Source organism: Polistes fuscatus, unplaced genomic scaffold, assembly GCF_010416935.1.
Source record: "Polistes fuscatus isolate 324 unplaced genomic scaffold, CU_Pfus_HIC Scaffold15, whole genome shotgun sequence".
Classification (NCBI taxonomy): domain Eukaryota; kingdom Metazoa; phylum Arthropoda; class Insecta; order Hymenoptera; family Vespidae; genus Polistes; species Polistes fuscatus.
The window spans coordinates 4,565,566-4,582,143 of record NW_025113053.1 but is presented as its reverse complement, the minus strand read 5'-3'; the positions used below and the strand labels follow the sequence as shown (position 1 = coordinate 4,582,143).

General features: G+C 27.9%; 3 protein-coding genes and 1 long non-coding RNA gene across 9 annotated transcripts; 2 read left to right on the top strand and 2 right to left on the bottom strand.

The window, feature by feature from the left end:
* Nucleotides 1–4,164: 4,164 nt before the first annotated feature.
* LOC122514748 lies at nucleotides 4,165–6,120 on the bottom strand. Its single transcript, XR_006303109.1, has 2 exons — nucleotides 5,737–6,120; nucleotides 4,165–4,245 (listed from the first exon to the last, which is right to left on the bottom strand). It is a non-coding gene; the product is annotated as an uncharacterized LOC122514748 (long non-coding RNA).
* An 832-nt stretch (nucleotides 6,121–6,952) lies between these two features.
* On the top strand, nucleotides 6,953–8,124 carry LOC122514586 (U3 small nucleolar ribonucleoprotein protein IMP4). Its single transcript, XM_043631505.1, has one exon. It carries the CDS (start codon nucleotides 7,096–7,098, stop codon nucleotides 8,029–8,031), a length of 936 nt encoding a protein of 311 aa, XP_043487440.1. The 5' UTR covers nucleotides 6,953–7,095; the 3' UTR covers nucleotides 8,032–8,124.
* A 56-nt stretch (nucleotides 8,125–8,180) lies between these two features.
* Nucleotides 8,181–11,197, top strand: LOC122514585 (HMG box-containing protein 4). Of its 6 annotated transcripts, XM_043631504.1 has the most exons (6): nucleotides 8,181–8,539; nucleotides 9,229–9,645; nucleotides 9,733–9,764; nucleotides 9,827–9,902; nucleotides 10,010–10,198; nucleotides 10,491–11,197. In XM_043631504.1, exons 1-6 carry the CDS (start codon nucleotides 8,410–8,412, stop codon nucleotides 10,901–10,903), a joined length of 1,257 nt encoding a protein of 418 aa, XP_043487439.1. In that variant the 5' UTR covers nucleotides 8,181–8,409; the 3' UTR covers nucleotides 10,904–11,197. The 6 variants fall into 6 exon arrangements, with proteins under 6 accessions (XP_043487439.1, XP_043487438.1, XP_043487434.1 ...); XM_043631503.1 differs by having other exon boundaries at nucleotides 8,188–8,539; nucleotides 9,229–9,764; nucleotides 10,560–11,197; XM_043631499.1 differs by having other exon boundaries at nucleotides 8,191–8,539; nucleotides 9,235–9,764.
* Nucleotides 11,198–11,206: 9 nt separating this feature from the next.
* Nucleotides 11,207–16,315, bottom strand: LOC122514583 (glycine dehydrogenase (decarboxylating), mitochondrial). Its single transcript, XM_043631495.1, has 10 exons — nucleotides 15,757–16,315; nucleotides 15,607–15,685; nucleotides 14,923–15,058; nucleotides 14,452–14,842; nucleotides 13,816–14,336; nucleotides 13,454–13,736; nucleotides 12,699–13,348; nucleotides 12,113–12,576; nucleotides 11,624–11,769; nucleotides 11,207–11,537 (listed from the first exon to the last, which is right to left on the bottom strand). The coding sequence occupies exons 1-10, from the start codon at nucleotides 15,955–15,957 to the stop codon at nucleotides 11,430–11,432; spliced, it is 2,979 nt and encodes a 992-aa protein (XP_043487430.1). The 5' UTR covers nucleotides 15,958–16,315; the 3' UTR covers nucleotides 11,207–11,429.
* Between the last annotated feature and the right edge of the window lie 263 nt (nucleotides 16,316–16,578).

Genomic DNA, 16,578 nt, shown 5'->3' with positions numbered 1-16,578 from the left:
TTTACATTACAACGAAGTCGTTTTGACGATCATTAGTTAGTAGAAATGAGTGTGATTATTAATAACAGGAAGGAAATTGAGATTAGATTTTTGATAAGTATGATATAAGTATAACGTTGCAATCATTATCAAATTTGAAAATTTATCGATCATCGTTTCGTGTTTTCTTTTGTTTTTTGTTTTTTATTTATTTTATTTAGTTACGACAAGGAAGTATCGGATTTTTATTTCGATTCAAACAACGTGAACTTTAACCTTCGTTAAATAGAAACCAAAAAATAAAAATTACTGCGCAAAATTCTTCCTTTATTTTTCGCAAACGCGAAATTTACGTCATTCGGGTGATAATTTTCCGTTCGTAAAAAGTGCCAATTATAATAAGTCATAATGATCAATCATCGGTTTTTAAGGAAGTATAAAAAAACAAAATTTATCAATGTCAATAACTAATTTCTGTTATTATAATAAACCTTGCATCGGGTATTAAATAATTTAACTTAAATTTTTACAAAAACAAACAAAAAACTATAGTTTATGGATATTAAAAAATGTATGCGCATTTAAAAATGCGCATTTAAAAATGCGCATTACAAAAACAAATAATTTCAACAATATTTGATTATTTATGGATATATTTTTTCAAAATTTTCTAACTCAAAAAAACACTTAACGAACACATTAACGATAAAAGTAAACGTTGACGATAAGTAAAATTATTACGTAACATTTAAATGTTACTTCAGATACTTATAATTATTGAAAATGTATTATCATCTAATCTATTATTACTTCTACTGCTTCTGTTGTCCTTATTACTTATTTAATTGTACGAGAACAATTATTCTTATTAATACTACTACGTAAGATATTATCTACTACTTCATATAGGTAATAAAAATGTGAATGATACGTCTTAGTCGTCAACGCTTCTCCTACGTTTTACAAGAAAACGAGATATCATCTTTGAATGAATCTCGTGCAAGCGTCAAAGTCTCTTAAGAAATCCATATAACTTCGAGATAAAAAGCTAACACCAATAATCGTAGATACCAAATACGAAATTATCATTAACGATATTATTCTAATATGTATATATGATAGTATTATATAAATATAGTTATATTATAAAGTAGTAATTTATATAATATAGTGGTATATATTTGTGATAATATATTTGAATATATAAATATATTTTTATACGTACAGGTGTACACAATTATTTACATACATGTGTAATAGTAGTAGTAGATGTGTAGTACATTTATGTACATATGCATGTATATAGGATACATATTTATTTATGTATATACACTTATTCCGTATTAGTAATTAATTGCACCATAATTATCAAGAAATTGCACGATGGTCGTTCATGCGTTTCTTTTACTGATTAGCGTAAGATAATACGGGGATAAATTAACGACCTATGACACCATTTACAAATATTTATCAATGTTGATAGAAGTAACAAGCATTATTATTTGCAAACAATTAAATTTAACGATATTATTTAACGATATGTTCTCGTAATAATTGATATCTTGTTTATTTTATGATGAATTATTACGAGATTATTAGATTCTTGTTTGTACTAACATTTGATAGAAAATTATTATCAAATTACAATGAGATTTATTATTTTACATCGTTTTATTCATCGTTTATACATCGTTTAATTTCGTTTCTAGTTTTTATTTCAAGTTCATAACGTATCATTTATACATATTATTTATCTATAGTATATTATTATTACTATTATTAGTTATTATATATTTCGTATGGTTGTGTGCCATTTATATTCAAATATGATATTTAAATATTTATGATCTTACGAATGAAAGTCAACTTAGTATATATAAATACTTTGATTAGAGGTTCGATTTAAAAGTCAGGACTCGTATTCGAGAAGCACACACGAACGTTATTATCATGTTAAATTTCAACGAAAGGTATTTGATCGTAAAATGATGTTTAAAAACCGATTTACAAAGAACGAGACAAAAGATAAAAACGAACAAATGACCTTGACCGAAAACCAATGAATTGTTAAGTTTTTATCTTTTTGGGTTTTTTTTTTTTACCCGACAATTGTAGGAAAGTTTTTTTAGTTCGTGCAATTAGACGATAATCTTTTACTTTTGCTTGTTTGTGTATGTCTTTTTTTATATTATTTTTTGTTTACTATACTTCACGTTTTTTCGTAATTTCACGGAATCCATCATTCGTTTTTGTACGATGAAATCATTCCTGATTCAACTATGTTGATCGACATTAGTGTTATAGATAAAATATATTTTATGTTACGATATACTTTATATGAATAAAGGACAAAAAAATAAATGTAGAAGGTGAGAGGATATAAAGGAATTTATTAAATGATTCATACATATCTATGCATTTATATCCGACAGCTCTAAATTATAATATATATATATATAGAATATTAATGAAATATTAATGAAATATAAAATATATAATAAATAATGAAATAATAATAATAATAATAATAATATATAATAATAAAAAAATAATTAATAATTAAAATAATATATATATATATATATCTCTCTCTCAAATTATTATATTATTTTATAGAATAAATAAATAGAAATAAATTAATGAATAAATTAGAAATAATAAATCCTTAGCATGATTTGTTCGAATGCAATATTATTGAAAAATCTTTTTAAATTTAAAAAAAAAAAAAATTATCAAATAAAAAATGTTATTTGTGTTATTGAAGAACAAAAAAGAAAACGGAAATATGAAAAAAAATATATTGAAAGGAATAAAAAGTTATATAAAAATATGATCGTGGAATGGATTCATGCTCGAGTTTTTTTAGACCGGGGGAATTCCAATCGCATGAGAAACGTTTTCGGGATTTCCTTTCCATTAAACTTCTTCCTTCGCACTTGTGTATACACATATATATATATGTATACGTGTATTTATTTAAACGAATGGATTGACATATTCTTAAAACCGTAACGCGACCACCGTCATTGAGAAAACCCTTATGAGGAAAAAATACACTTCTAATTATAAAGAAAACTAATAGGAAATCAAAACCAGATACGAGTTGCAATTTACACGTGCAAATATAGCCTAAGCGATATGTTCAGTATTTGTATTAGCGTCTAAAAATATATATGTATATTAATATATATGTATATGAATAAAAAAAACCGTAGAAAATGAATCTAACAAATGTCATTGAAAATTACTCCTAAGGAATGAAGAAATTAACAAACCGTCCAGACGAATTCCGATTTATAAATGTATGTATGCATGTATCTATAAAAAGTATGGTACTGATAAAAAAAAAGAAAGCACAATCTAGGATACATTTATATTTACGCGAATCGCATTGTTATGGATTTATTAATCATTCGTTAATTATTATTTTTATTTTGTTTTTTCATTTATTGTTTTAGAAATTTACATATCTCACGTACAATCTATCCTTGTAATAGAACAACTTTGATTAAACTTTGCTCATAATTTGTATTTCAACTATGATACGTACTATAATTAACGTGTCAAATAATACGAATGAAGAAATTCAATGTGTTACAGGTTTTATGATACAATGTACGTGTACATTTAACACACGTCAAGTTTCACGTTACATTTTAATCTATAATCACACATTCCTTTCATAATTTTAACGTAACTCTATTTAAACTAATTAGCGAAAATATACTTGACGATGATTATAATAATCTTGTTTATTTATTTTCTTTTATTATTTTCCTTTTTAAAACATACTTTTTATTTTTTTACTTCTTTTTTCTCCATTATTGTTTCTATTCTTTATAATTTTTGTTTTAAACTTTTATTATGATTTCCCTGCGAGAATATTTTTCTAATCTCACGATCATTTATCGTATAATTAAAAAATTAATCTCGTATATATGTAATATCCATGAACAATATTGCTGTAATTATTGTTCAACATTGTTGTAATCCACTGTTCTACATTGTTCTATATTATTACACATTCTTGGGAAATTATTAATGATAGTATTCAATTACGTTGGTAGTATGAAATAACATATGCTCGTTAAGAAATATAAAACTTCGTGGAGTCTAGTTTTAAATTGTGAAGATTATTTCTTAACTGAAAAACAGTTTGTTTTGTTTTCTTTTCTTTCCTTCTTCTTCTTCTTTATTTTTTTTTTTATTTTTTTCCTTCCCATATAAATGGTACATACGCATTTATTATTGCACCGACGTTGAACGCTTGATAAAAAAAAATACTACGATAAATGAGAGTAAAAAAAAAATAATTTGTGAGTGAGGAAAAATGATTAGTAATCATTAATTAAAATTCGAATAGAATAGAACGATGAATAGCATGTTTCTGTGTGATTAGAATCATAAATTTAAATCTCCATGAAGAATCAATCGAACGATTTCGATTAATTGTCAGATGAAATTATAGATTTTCCTTACGTATACACGTAGTAGCTGTGGAAGATTTTACTTTTTTTTTTCCTTTATAAAATGATGCTTTTTCAATAACCAGATATCAATCATTCATCCTTGTTTAATCATTTACGTGCATGTAAATAATATCAATACCATGAAAAAGATTGTGTAAATATATGTGCACGTTTACATATGTGGACGAGAAAAAGAAAAAGAAATAAAAAAGAAAAAAGAAAAAAGAAAAGTATAAAAATAAAAAACCATGTAAAGTAATGAATATGGTAATTAAAATATTTACAACGTCAACAACACTCATAAGATGAAAATATCTACCTTTAATAACATCATTTTATCATCTTTCGTATATCATTGAATTTTAAACTAATTGATATTTCACAGTAATTGAATAATAACAATTATTATCAATTATCAAAATGAAATATGATCAGTTTACACGAGAAATAATACTTTTTATTAGATATATTACAAATAAATAGTAAATAAAAATTTTTTTTTAAATATCGCATTTTTATATCAAATAAACAAGTTGAATATTTTATTATTACGTGATCCAATAAATGACAAACTTATATTGGTCTCGATATTTAATTAAGAACAAAGTAGGAACACACATAAATTTGCATATATACAAATCAATGTAATGCGTTACCAATCTAATTCACGACAAACAATTAGACTTGCAAATGGTTTGTGAAAAAAATATAAAAACACGATATCTCTGTTTTTTCTTTCTCAAAGCAGTTTCTCTACACGTAAAAGTTAAATAAAATTCTAGATGGAGTATTTCCTAATACGTTTTTTTCTCTACTCTTTCTAAAAACTCGTTACATAAATCATTGGTGGAAAAATTATATATATATATATTAGAAAGGGTTGGTTTATTAACGTTTATCCTTCAAAAACCCAGGAAACGAGTTTATAACATTTATGAAAGAAGTTTTTCATTGGATCTCCACTGTTAACAGGCAAATCTAATTGACGTTGCTAACAGCGATTATGTCTTTATGAAACATGAACATTGATGTATCAATCTTCATTTTCTTGCCATTTTCTCTCTCTCTCTCTCTCTTTTTCCTTTTTTCCTTTTTTTTTATTCAAGGTAGACACACAAATATGTACATACACGCGTATAAAAATTCGTACGCTCACATATGGAAATGATAACACAAACATGAAGATAGAAAAGTATTTTTTTTCTTATCGTATGTGTAATATATTATGCTGGTTTATATACGAATAAAAAAATCAAACGAGACGAAAATATGTACATCAAAGTAATACCTTGTTCCCATCAATGATGGTTTAACGTGATTGGTGTAATGGTTGTGGGTTGTGGTAATAGTGGTGGTGATGGTGATGATGGTGTATTGTCGACAACATCGCTCATTCATTGGCTAAATCGTTGTTCAAGGTAGGGTGTTTAATCGTTAGTCTCTTGCTATCTAGCAATAACGTGAACATTAGGTAGGCAAATATTTTGCGTGTTACGTAACTCCGATTGACCGTCTAATTGAGTCAAGTGATGAGAACAATAGCTCATATCTATGCACTCTTATCCAGACAAACTATACCACCGAACGACCTTTGTTGAATTCTTTAATCCATTACATCCGTGTTAATTTTATTTCTCTCTCCCTCTCTCTCTTTTATTTTTTTTTATTTTTTTATTTTTATATTTTAATTCGATAAATATATAATAATTATTTTACGTACGGTGACAATGCAAGTCATATATCAGGGTGAACCAAAAGTTGTTATTGTGTGTTGTTTAAAATAAGTGCAATTTTTTTAATAAATTAATAAAAAAATTGTTTATGTATCCGGTTAAAATATTATACTTGAAATTGAACAATTTTGTTGTTCGTTAATATTAGAAGATAAGTAAAAGATTTTTGACTACTGTATGCAGTAACGTTTACACTTACTGTATATACAAGTGTCTATCGTATAATTGCATCTAATTTTCCAATTTAGTAATAAAAACATAAATTTCTCAAGTGCCCGTGAGTATATGTCTACTACTGTATATATCAATAAGAAAATTAAAATTATGCAATACAACTTTGGATGTAAAATCAAAGCGATCAATTTATTATTTATATAAATATTTTTCTTATAGGCTTAAGTTTGTTAATCAATGAGATAATTTAAATAACGTTGAAAAGAATAATATTATATATATTTATTTAATGAATTTATTATTAATTTATTCATATTATATCTCTCACAATTCTTTCCAAGTAATTCATTCATTGAAAAATAATTATAATTTATATATTGTATGTACTATTATCGTAAAAATGATAATTACAGAGATCTGTTTTTCTTTTTGTTGGTAATTAAATTAACGTTTTCTGCATTTACCGACAGAATTTTTACTTATCGACATTTCAGTCGATAAAAAGAAAATTCAGTCGGTAACTTATCATCGTTAAGTAAAATTTCTGTATTACCGACAAAGTTCCATTGTTCGTCAAGTACTTCATGCATGTGACGGTAGAAGGCGTTGCAAACCAAACATGGCGGTCTATCGATTGTAAAAAAACATTTATCGAAGCACGCTCAGTAAAAATACACGTGTACTGTTTAATATAAGTATTTTCTTTTTTATAATATAAAAAATAGTTAAAAAAAATAAAAATGTTACGCAGACAAGCACGACTTCGAAGAGAGTATCTTTATAGAAAATCTCTTCAAGATAAATTAAAAAACATTCAAGAAAAAAAAGATAAGATAAAACGTAGCTTGGATGAAAATATTCCAATACATCCGAATTTGAGAAAAAGTGCATTATCGTTGCAACAAAAGTTAGAATGGGAAGATTTGGGACCACAATTAGCAGCAACTATGGGTACGGATGGAGGAGGAACTGGACTTTCCAACGAGGATGATGAGTATCGTTGGGCAGGAGTTGAAAATCCAAAAATTGTAATCACTACTTCACGAGATCCTAGTTCAAGGCTTAAAATGTTTGTAAAAGAATTACGTTTGATTTTGCCCAACTCTCAAAGAATGAATCGTGGTAACTACGAAATGAAACAATTAATACATGCATGCTGTTCAAACGATGTAACAGATTTTGTTATCGTCCACGAACACAGAGGCATTCCCGATACTCTTGTAATATGTCATTTACCTTATGGACCAACTGCATCCTTTACCATATCAGATGTCATAATGCGACACGATATACCAAACCTAGGAACTATGTCGGAAGAGTATCCGCACTTGATTTTCCATAACTTTAAAACTAAGTTAGGTAATAGGGTTGTAAGCATTCTCAAATATTTATTCCCGGTTCCAAAAGAAGATAGCAAAAGAATCATTACTTTTGCTAATCACGATGACTATATATGCTTCCGTCATCATACTTACAAAAAAGTCAATGGAAAAGATGTCGAATTAAAAGAAGTTGGACCAAGGTTCCAATTAAAATTATATCAGATCAAATTAGGAACATTAGATACTGCATCCGCTGCTGATACAGAGTGGGCATTGAGACCTTATATGAATACAACGCATAAAAGAAGATTTTTGTCTGATGACGATGGTTGGCAACAAGAAGATGAATTTTAATTGTTATATATTTATATAAAATAAAAAATATTAGGGAAAACAGAAAATTACTGTACATATGGTGCATTTTTAATAAAAAAAAAAAAAAAGGAAGAAACTATTTTATTCTATTTTGAATAGTCATCGTTTATAATTTGTAAATATAGATTTAACAATTTTTTAATATTAATCTAACAAAGACAAATGTGTACGATAGAATGAGATTCAAATAACGCGCCAAACCGGAACGCGATATGACATGCGCGTAGTTTTCTTCGCACTTGTTTTTAAAAACAAGCATTAGTAAATAATCTTGCTCGTATATAACAGGATTAATCGTAAAAATAGTTTAAAAATTTAATCTTTAATATAATATTAAGTTTGATTATAATTAACGCGATGCAAAGGAATATTCGAAAGCCCGCGAAATCGAAGGAGTCGTCGTGGCGCAAGAAGCATTCGAAGATTTCCGATCGAAAGGCAGGTGCAATGGATGTGTTCGTGTCACCGAAACGTCAGAAGAATGACGGTGAGAGATATTAATATATTATATTAAAAATCATCAAGAGATCAAATGCTTGTTCGCAGATATTGCTTGCAGTATTTAGTATACGTGCATGGTGTATTAATTAAGCTACTTTTTTCTTGCAATATTTACCGAAACTCGTATTTTGGTTAGTAGCGCTTATGTATGCAACGGAATGTAAACAAACTAAAGCGGTGTATGGTCATTTCGTGGTTACGTATTTATCATATTTTACTTCAAATATGATAAATAATAATGAATTAGAATTAAATTAAAGATGCATTTATAGAATACAAATAACATCAATATTACAGTATATATATATATATATATATATATATATATATATATATATATATATATATATACATATACATGAAACTTTCTGTAGCATAGCTTTAACATTCATTGATTATAACTCAAAATAGATTATTGCATTTGATGTAATTTTTTACATCTAATTTTAGTATTAGAATGATTCATATTTCTTATTAACATAAAACAAAAATGTATAATGTATAATACAACGAAGTACCTTCACACCCTTAGTATTTAGTATTTTTATCATTTGCAACGTAGTGATAGTTGTGAACGTAATTCATTCGTCATATAGAAATAGTTTGATAGATGCTATAAAATTATTTTGGACTCTTTTCTTTTCTTGGCAAGGTGCAGTCTGCTTTATATTTCAGATCTAGAGGTCACAGGGATATCCCGAAGTGGCCGAGTAAGAAAGAAATCTTCAAAGCTTGTCGATTTTGAATCACCTGATGACTTCTCGGATAATAAATATAAACGACAAAAAGCGCAATTACAAGCGACACAATTGTTGGAACGTTATGAATCTTCACATCATATATCTCCAAGCCAAGTTCAGCAAACTCATACTGCACGACAAAGAAAGAATTCGGGATCCCATTCAGGACAGCAAAGAGTTAAACAGGACACGATATCCGATAATGAGGGTCAGTCGTCTGCATCGGATTCTGATGATCCCAATGGGTTGAATGAAGAAGATCGCTACAGCATAGATTCTGGAAGCGATGACGATGTAGATCCTCTGATGATCGATGATAGAGAAACTGGATTTAGGAAATTAGAGCCACCAGGTCAGGAAACACCTTCTCAAGCGAATAGTTTGTATATGCTTGAAAAATGTAAAAAAAAATTAATTATTAAGGATGGCAAAATAATAGGTAGGATGAAAGCCCAACGTAAGGACAAAGGGGTACGTAAAAATAAAAATGGAGGTCGTTAGATAAGTCACGTTTAAATTCGTCATTTTTACAGAAAACAAGATTTACCGCTTATATGTTGTGGGCTAAAGAAATTAGGCAGGAATTACTGGAACAATGTCCTTACATGGGTACGCATACGCTTTTTTTCTTAGTTTTCTTCTTCGTTATAAGCATAACACACAAAGCACCTTTTTTATTAGAGTATTATTATTTTATTGATTATTGCTTTTTATAGATTTCGCTGCAATTTCTAAACGATTAGGTGAACTTTGGGCGACGGTCCCAAACCTGGAGAAATATAATTGGCGTAGACGCGCCAAACGTTTAGCAGCAAAGCCTCATTCTATGTCTTCTACCAATAAAGATGAGTCAGTTTGGAAAATGCCACCGCCTGCTTCGCGAAAAAAGTTCATTAATAAAATTGGTGGGTCGATTGATATTTCCAAATGAATCATTGTTAATGAACATTGGTGTTAATGAAGTTGTTAAATTTATATGCTAGACGACTCATCTTAATCCGCTTTATTTGCACGTGCATTAGTTAAAGAATTGTTGAATCGGATCTTATTTGTAGCATAGAGTTGAATTATTTTATAGATATATCAAGCTATGAATATTTTTTTCATGTATATAATAAAATAGCATTTATTAATATAATACACATATAATAATATATATATAATTTATTAATCTATTTATTTGGTTTTCTATTACAGGTAATGGAAAAGAAAGTAAACCAATTTCTTCGAAAAAAACTCTCCAGTTAGGAGTACCTTCTGTTATAGGAAATGTGCCTATGTCACCTCCAACGAATAAAGGTGGGAAAGATTTGGTTAACGAGCCAATAATAGGTACAGGAATGTATAAAGTGATTGGAACACAACCGATTGATGTCGCAGCGCATCTTAAACTACTTGGCGAAAGTTTAACTATTATCGGTGAACGCTTAAAAGAACATGATGGTCAAATAGCAGTTTCGGGTAGTTTGTCTGTATTATTAGATTCGTTACTCTGTGCACTGGGTCCTTTGATTTGTCTTACACAACAGGTATCAGAAATTAATGGAGCCCAACCTGAAACATTATCGCAAATGCTTGACAATATCGCATATCTTATGCCTGGTTTGTAATATAGATGCTAAGTGGAAAAACCGCGTGTAAACATAGAAAATAACTAAATATAAATATAAATTTGTTATATGTTTCTTTAGTTTTTAATAAAAATAATAATTAATACATATATACATACACATAAATATATATATATATATATATATTTAATGTGTGTATGTATAGAGAAAGACGCATATATATTAGAATGTACAAACTAAAGATGTAATCTCTTATATATAAAAACATTTTTTATCATGTACAATGAAAACAATGGTACAAGACACAATCATAATTATAGATTTGTACAATAATTTGTTATACGTATAAATAATTCATTAGATTTATATCTTTACAAAAATATATTATTTTATGTCAATTATCAGTTTTGAGAATTATCGAGGGAAGGAAGTATATATAAATGATACTATATGTGTATAAAACTATAAATAAATACTTATATATATATATATAGATTATATATATTAGATTATATATATAAATCTATTATAAATAACTGTACAAAGAAAAATATTGGAAGCCTAATTAATATGATGTAACAGGTGGACAAATGCAAAACAAATGTTTGTCTCCGTACGTATCATCTATTCGACCAATGCTTGGCCAAATTTTATTGCTCTTCTTTACGAATTTCTAAAATACAAAAGTCAAAATATGTTAACTTTTTATTAGTTACAATCTTTAAAATTATAAATTTACTTAAAAGTAGTAATACTTACAGCAGGAAAAGCAGCTGTTTCTCGAGAATATGGCAAATTCCAGTCTTTCGCTATAACTTGTAATTCTGTATGAGGTGCATTTTTTAGAGGATTTTTTTCTATGTCGTATTTGCCAGTTTCAATATTATTAATTTCACTTTTAATAGCTGCAAAAATATACATATTTAAATGATTGTAATATTCTTAACATTATATTAATAATAATTATATATATATATATATTATGACCAATGTATTACTGAAGGCATTGTATACATTACTCACATAACACACTCCACTTTTTATAGCACATTTTATAAATTAACCAAAACTTATTAAAGATCATGTGTACATAGTTTAAAATTTTTATGGTTTGTTTCATTTACAAGAGCTTAAGATCACTTTACTTTGTGTTCTAAACACATCACACCAAAACACATATTATAGATTGACCAAGCAATGTATAGAATCCCTGTAGTAATACATTGATGGTAACATATATAAACTTACAAATGAGAGCATCACAGAATTTATCTAATTCAGCTTTGTCTTCCGATTCGGTTGGTTCTATCATTAATGTTCCTGCTACAGGCCAACTCATGGTAGGAGCATGAAAGCCATAATCCATTAATCTTTTAGCTATGTCTACTGCTTCAATATTTGCAGTCTTTTTAAAGTCTCTTACATCCAAGATAAATTCATGTGCAACTAATCCTGTTTTACCTTTATAAAGTGTTTTATAATGCTTTTCTAATCTCTTACTCATATAATTTGCATTAAGAATAGCTATTTGCGTTGCTTTACGTAAACCTTTTGGTCCCATCATTTTGATATAAGCCCATGAGATTGGTAATATAGCAGACGAACCGAAAGGAGCTGCTGATACAGCACCAGATTCTCTTAAATTTTGTAGATCGTTAATCGTTGAATTGATCACTGGATGATTTGGAAGAAAGGATGCAAGATGTTTTTTTCTGTAATTATATATATATAATTACAAGAATTATATATATTATATAATTATTATATATAATTATAATAGATTAATTTTAACAAAGATAAGTCAAAATAATAAAACAAATAATCAATTACTTACACACCAATGGGTCCCATACCAGGACCACCACCACCGTGAGGTATACAAAATGTTTTATGTAAATTTAGATGCGATACATCGCTGCCATAATCTCCAGGCCGACATAAACCGACTTGAGCATTCATATTTGCGCCATCTAAATATATTTGACCACCAGCGTTGTGAACTAGTGTACATATATCTCCAATAGTATCTTCAAATACTCCATTCGTTGATGGATACGTTATCATTAAACACGATAAACTTTCTTGATATCGTTTAATCATTTCTTTCAAATGCACAATATCAACAGAACCATCCCTGCATACAAATATAGGTTTAACTTGCATGCCAGCCATTTGTGCTGAAGCTGGATTTGTTCCATGAGCAGACACAGGAATTAAACAAACTCTTCTATGTTTATGCCCTTTCGATTCGTGATAACATTGTATAGCTCTTAAACCTGCGTATTCGCCTTGTGCCCCGCTATTTGGTTGAAAACTAATATTATCATATCCTGTAATAGCACAAAGATCTTTTTCTAATTCTGTAAATAATTGTTGATATCCTTGTGCTTGCTCTATCGGTGCAAAAGGATGTATATCTGTGAATCCTCGTAAGCTACATGGCATCATTTCAGTCGTTGAATTCAGTTTCATTGTACATGAACCCTGTTAGACAATTTAAAATAATTATACGTAATAATTGCATACATATAATTAAATATAGTCACTATATATACACAATATTATTTCATTTAAAAATAATATACTTACTAAAGGAATCATACTGTGCACAAGGGATACATCCTTATTTTCCAAATATTTCATATATCTCACTATTCTGGTTTCAGAATGATGGCTTTTAAAAACAGGATGTTGTAAATATAAAGAAGTACGTTTAAAAGGTGAATGCTCCAAGGATCGATCATCTAAAGAATTAAATTTAATTATTTCTTCTACTGTCATGTTTGCAGAAAAAATGTTGAGTAGATCATTTACATCTTGTATCGTAGTTGTCTCATCAAGAGATATACCGACCGAATTATCTGAAAAATATCTACAAAAATACATTTGTCTATAATACTTTAAAAAATTATCTATTACATATCAAAACATTAAATGAGAAAAATATTTACCTTAAATTAATTTCAGTTTTAACAGCATTGTCTTTTAAAATATTTAGTGGAATATTCGGTAATACTTGTATGGTATCAAAAAAATACTCATTATTTATTTTATGCCCGGCAGATTGTAAACCTTTAGCAAGAGCTAAAGTTAAATGATGTACTCTCGAAGCAATATTTTTGATTCCTTCAGGACCATGATACACTGCATACATTGCAGACATATTTGCTAATAATGCTTGAGCAGTACAAATATTACTAGTCGCTCTATCTCGTTTGATGTGTTGCTCACGCGTTTGAAGAGTCAAACGGTATGCATCTTTTCCATTACAATCTCTCGTAACTCCGATCATTCTACCAGGCATTAAACGTACATATTTTTTTTTACAAGCAAAGAATCCTGCATGAGGGCCTCCGTATCCAAGCGGCACGCCAAATCTTTGACTCGTTCCAACGCATACATCTACAGAAAATTCATTCGGTGGATTAATCAGAGCTAATGCCAATAAATCACTGGCAGCGCAAACAAGGGTCTGAAAATATATAATAATATTTAATAGTGTTGCATAATAAATATGTATATATTATTATATATAATATTTTTTAAAGATTTGTTTAGGTTTCAAAAAATTCATTTGATACACGTACTCCATCAGCTTGTGCTCTTTTTGTAAGTTCAGTGAAATCGTAAATGGATCCAGTGGTATCGGGATATTGCAGAAGGATACCAGATATATCCTTCTTGCTGGTATCAACATTAAAAATGTTTCCAATTTCTAGATCGAGACCAAGGGAAGTAGCACGAGTGGCAATAACGCCAATCGTTTGAGGATGTACTTTATCAGATACGAATAATTTATTTCTCTTATTTTGCCTGTAGGCAAGACCCAAAGCTTCCGCGGCAGCAGTACCTTCATCCAAAAGAGATGCATTTGCCATTTCCATTCCGGTTAAATCGCATATCATAGTTTGATAATTTAATAAGCCTTCCAGTCTGCCCTGAGCTATTTCTGGCTGATAAGGTGTGTATTGTGTGGTCCTATAATTGAATATAACAATTTTTTTGTTTTATCATAAACATATATCATTATTGTATTGTTTAAATGAAAATTTATTTACCATCCAGGGTTCTCAAAAATATTTCTCATTATAGTATGAGGTACGCAACAATTGTGATAACCCATACCGATATAAGAACGATATACTTTATTTTTTTCCGAAATTTTGGTAATTCTTTTAATTAATTCATATTCAGCTGTAACAAATATACAGTATAATATATATTTTATATTAGTATTACAATATCTGATTAAGAATATAAAGAATTAATGAATATCAACAATAAAAATATGTGTAATAAGAACATTAAAATGGATCACGTTTTAAATATAATATTATGTTGAAAGAATCACGTGAACGTTAACTTAAATCACGAGATTGACCTATGACTTTAGATAAGCACCATATGAGAGATATAAAAAAAAAAAACCGATAAATTCCATTCGAATAATTATATATGCTTTATGTATAATATATAATATATATTATAAAAATATTCCATTTATAAAACAATATGTACAATTTGCATGCAAATAATATAATTACAATAAAAATATACTTTTATAAATGATGCTATCAAAAAAAATAGTGTTTCTTAAATTACGTTAATATAAATGCATAAATATTATCGCATCATAGTAGTTATCACAGTAGTCTCGTGAATTGTCACGTTTTATAAAATTTTTTTGCAGATAATGTACATGCAGAGCAATACGAGTGATAGAACAACAAAAAATTACTCACTAATTGGCTGTTCGATATTCAAATCTCCATTATGAAGAATATAATTTGGTATGGCAGTTTTTGTTAATTCTTCTAGATTCTAAAATATAATATATGTTTAAACTAGTTTTTTAAAGATTATAATATACAGAGAAATCAAGGTAATCTTACCGTGAAACCAATGGTTTGCAACATTTTTGTCAGTTCGTATTCTCTTGGTCCGATATGTCTATTTTGAAACTCATCTTTTTGAGGAAGTAATTTCTTAATATTTGTTGTTGTACTATTGTTATATTTATGTATGTACAATGGTATTTTATTATGTTTACACAGTTGTTTTGAACATTGCATTACTCTCAAAGTACAATACATTTTAATAATTAAGAAGAAAACTAATATTACTGTACTTTGTTCCTGGTTGTTTTGCTATTACTATTCTTAAGTATCAGTGTTATTAACAATACCAAATGGTATGAAAGCACTAAGAAGAATCACTACAGTAAAGAGAATTTATACTATGTAAACTGGTATCAAATGATGTCACAATCATTGATTACAACATGAACTGTTTGTAACTCCGAGTTATAAATCATTTACAATAATATTATTTTTATAATATTGTGTATTTATGTTTTAGATGAAACGTATAAACAAGATTTTTTTTAATATTAAAACTTCTTTTAAATTTTAACGTGCGTTAAAATCCAATGCATGTTTATTACATTATAGGAAAACATCAAAATAAAAACATATTTATAATTTGCTAACTTACGTCAGTGCGTGAACTCGTTTAATTAAATGAATAATATTTAGAAAAATAAATACAAATTTATTCTTTAATTTTATCTATGATTACAGATACAATTGTCATATATTCCTACTTTACGACTCAGAGAAATATTATAAAATTAAAATAATTTTATTATAGTGCGATAATACTTAAATTTAAGAAAATAGAATTAAGATTAGGGATATAATGTGAACGTAATAAAT

Coding starts and splice junctions, on each gene's coding strand:
- LOC122514586 (XM_043631505.1), top strand. CDS start 7,096: ATGTTACGCAGACAAGCACGACTTCGAAGAGAGTATCTTTATAGAAAA.
- LOC122514585 (XM_043631498.1), top strand. CDS start 8,410: ATGCAAAGGAATATTCGAAAGCCCGCGAAATCGAAGGAGTCGTCGTGG. Junction 9,765..9,826: donor CCCAACGTAAGGACAAAGGG/GTACGTAAAAAT, acceptor TCATTTTTACAG/AAAACAAGATTTACCGCTTA. Junction 9,903..10,009: donor GGAACAATGTCCTTACATGG/GTACGCATACGC, acceptor TGCTTTTTATAG/ATTTCGCTGCAATTTCTAAA.
- LOC122514583 (XM_043631495.1), bottom strand. CDS start 15,957: ATGTATTGTACTTTGAGAGTAATGCAATGTTCAAAACAACTGTGTAAA. Junction 15,059..15,606: donor GAATATCGAACAGCCAATTA/GTGAGTAATTTT, acceptor TATTTGTTACAG/CTGAATATGAATTAATTAAA. Junction 12,577..12,698: donor GGTATGGGACCCATTGGTGT/GTAAGTAATTGA, acceptor ATATAATTACAG/AAAAAAACATCTTGCATCCT.